General features: G+C 53.2%; 1 protein-coding gene across 1 annotated transcript; it reads right to left on the bottom strand.

Moving 5' to 3' along the window:
• Window positions 1-1,146: 1,146 nt before the first annotated feature.
• Window positions 1,147-2,601, bottom strand: LOC112468093 (72 kDa type IV collagenase-like). Its single transcript, XM_025037128.1, has one exon. It carries the CDS (start codon window positions 2,599-2,601, stop codon window positions 1,147-1,149), a length of 1,455 nt encoding a protein of 484 aa, XP_024892896.1.
• Window positions 2,602-2,842: the final 241 nt, after the last annotated feature.

The following is a 2,842-nucleotide window of genomic DNA, read 5'->3' as shown; positions in this document are numbered from 1 at the left end:
AGATTCCCACGAAACATAGCGCGGCTATCTCGCAGTCGACGATGTTGTCAGGATCGAAGAAATCGCTCTTCTGTATCTCAGGCTGAATCGAAGTTTCCATTTTCATCGCGGCGGCGGCTATCTCCCGATAGCGCAAAAACTTAGCGTCGACCTCCTTGGTCGCCGCGCTCAGCGCACGGATGACGCGATCCACGCAAAATTGGAGATTGTACAGCTTGAGCATGGTTGTGCGCACCATCGCCACGCGAGCCAGGTTGGGTAGCTCTATACGTACGATCGGCCCGTTGTTGATCACTCCGAATCGCATTGTCATCCCTCCGATCGACATCGGCGAGGGGGGGTAAGTTACGTCGGAAAGAGCGCGTTCCATGCACGACAATACGTCGCGTTTGCGCTCGATCAGTCCTTTCCACATGTCGAGCGTCAGGGAGATTTCCCTTCCTTGTTTGTCCCCTAGGGCGATATCCACGTACAAAGGCGTGGTATGAAGACTGTACCACGGTGTCTTGATCGTGATACCTATGGCTATGTACTTGTAGCCAGTCGTCGTCAGCAGATAACGCGTCGTCAGGATGCGCACAGGGGGCAATTCGACCGGAAAGTTGGAACGAAACTCCTGATGATGACGACGACGATCGTCCTCGACGGGCGCGTCGGTTGGAGGATGAGAGCTGCGACGCGATTCCTGGCGACGAGGAAGATAATGGCGATCGTCCATCGAACTGATCCTCCGTCTTTTATTGCCGTTATCGTTCGCCTCCGAATCCGCCGTCTCCGTAGGAGAAATACTCCTCGGCGCGGGTCGATCGGCCAACGTCGAGAACATTTCGCGCCGCGGTAACCGTTTCTTTCTGATTTTTTTTTCCGACGCGTCGTATTCGGCCGACGACGCGACACTGATGCCTTGGAAGGGACACGTCGGTATAAGTAGGAAAGATTTGACTTATGTCGCGCGTGGCGCGGTGTGGGAAATTTGCGCGGTAATCTACTTCCTTCGGCGGATGCGGAAATCGGAGAGCCGAACTCCGGTGTCGTCATCGTTCCAATAATCGCTCGCCGACGTTAGCGAGTTATCGTTGAGGCGTACGATTCGATCGAGGAGATCGCGCAACTGTTGCAGCAGTTCGGCCTTAGGGCAGACGATATTCAGTATCCGCAGATCGAATTTACCGGCCGACGAGACGGTCCTCGTAAATTCGTTAAATTTGTAGAAAGCGCCCGAGTGGTGAAGTACAGATTGCCGTCGATGTAGCGGAATATCGTCGTCACGCCTTTCGGTATTCCGGAAAACGTCGCCTCGAGGGGCGTAAATTTGGCGACTCTCTTGTCCTTGTCGCATTTGTCTATCTTGCCCACCGCGTTACCGTTGAACACCACGTAGGAACGTCCTCTGTGGGTGTTCACCGCTCCGTTGATCAGCGCGTTTTCGGGAAATCCGAGTTCTTGCAGGGTCTTCGGCCAACCTGGCCACAAACTAAATTCCGGATATTGAACCAAGTATACCAAATTATCTACGAACACCATGAGATTGCCGGACGGGGATTGATAGGCAGCGGTCATGCGCGTGTAATTGTCGTGAAGAAAGCTCATGTGATTCGAGAGGGCTAAAGGTCCGTTGTACGTCCTACCGTCCAGAACGACCGACCAAACGTAACGTTTGTACGAGATGTACATTCGATTTTCAAAAATCAATATCCCGTTCACGCGATCGAGGCTGCACAGGTCCGGCGACGGCGGCGGCGGCGGCGGCGCTGGCGTCCGACGCGGCTTATCGTTCTGAATTTTTTCACCGTACAAACGTTGAATGTCGGCGATGTCGTTTTGGTCGAGCTTCACCGGATACTGCTGGTCCGGCTGTATCGCGAACATCACCGATGTTTTGCGCCTGTTGTGCGGCAATCCGAGGGCGTGGCCAATCTCGTGCGTCAACGTGTAATGCAGGGAAAACTTATCCGCGGGATGTTTGTTGACGTAAATGTGCCACGGCTCGTTCCCGTCGACGTGCACCTCGGAAACGAATCCCGCTTGGTCCGTCAGGAGAGACGCGTGGGCGAGCACGTTGCCGGGGCCGTCGAATTTGACCGAGCACAATGCTCCGTTTACCTCGATGTTCGAGTTATAGTGTAGTAGGCGTCGCCAAGATATTATAATGTCGGCATTCGGCGTTTCGGAGCGTTTGAACGTCAATGCCGAATGCTGCGACCACAGGTCGAACGCGGCCTGCGCCGTGCTCAGCTCGGTTTCGTCGGCTAAGTGAAAATGCCACGTCAGGTGCGTCTTCGGCCATTTGGACAGGCTCGCTTTCGTTTCGTGCTTCAGGATATCTCGGAAACCGCATCGCGGTTTACTCATGAATTGCAGCGTTTCGTTGTTGGGCGTTCCGTCGCCGGGTAAATCGTAGTAATTCTGAAACTCCTTGAAGGCTTTGCAAAAAACGTCGTTTCGTCTTTGAGCCGGAATCGCGTCCACGTCGTTGGACAGATATCCGTATTTCTGCAGGTATTCGAACGTGAACGCGTAATTGTCGTCCGTAATTGTGGAATTGATGCACGTCGCGGCGTTAAAACACGCGGTTAACGCGATTATGTACGCGAGCCGCATCGTCGAGAGCGAGAGAGAGACGGTGAAACCGCGATGACGGCGGGGGGTCTCGGGCGTGAAAAAAAAAATGCGTCGAAGATCCCGACGGATGAGTCGGCCCGATAAGGAAAAATGCGTTAATTATTTTTCTCGATGCGTATTTTCCATTCGATTTATATTTTTCTCACGCAATAAAATGCTATTGAGTCCGGCGGATGAGTCGGCTTGATAAAAACAATGCATTACTTATTTTCCTCAATGC

Source organism: Temnothorax curvispinosus, unplaced genomic scaffold (genome assembly GCF_003070985.1).
Source record: "Temnothorax curvispinosus isolate PA1 unplaced genomic scaffold, ASM307098v1 QBEX01018065.1, whole genome shotgun sequence".
Lineage (NCBI taxonomy): Eukaryota > Metazoa > Arthropoda > Insecta > Hymenoptera > Formicidae > Temnothorax > Temnothorax curvispinosus.
This window is presented reverse-complemented; position numbering and strand designations above follow the sequence as displayed.

What these genes read in the sequence shown, in the direction of transcription:
- LOC112468093 (XM_025037128.1), bottom strand. Translation starts at nt 2,601, where the DNA reads ATGCGGCTCGCGTACATAATCGCGTTAACCGCGTGTTTTAACGCCGCG.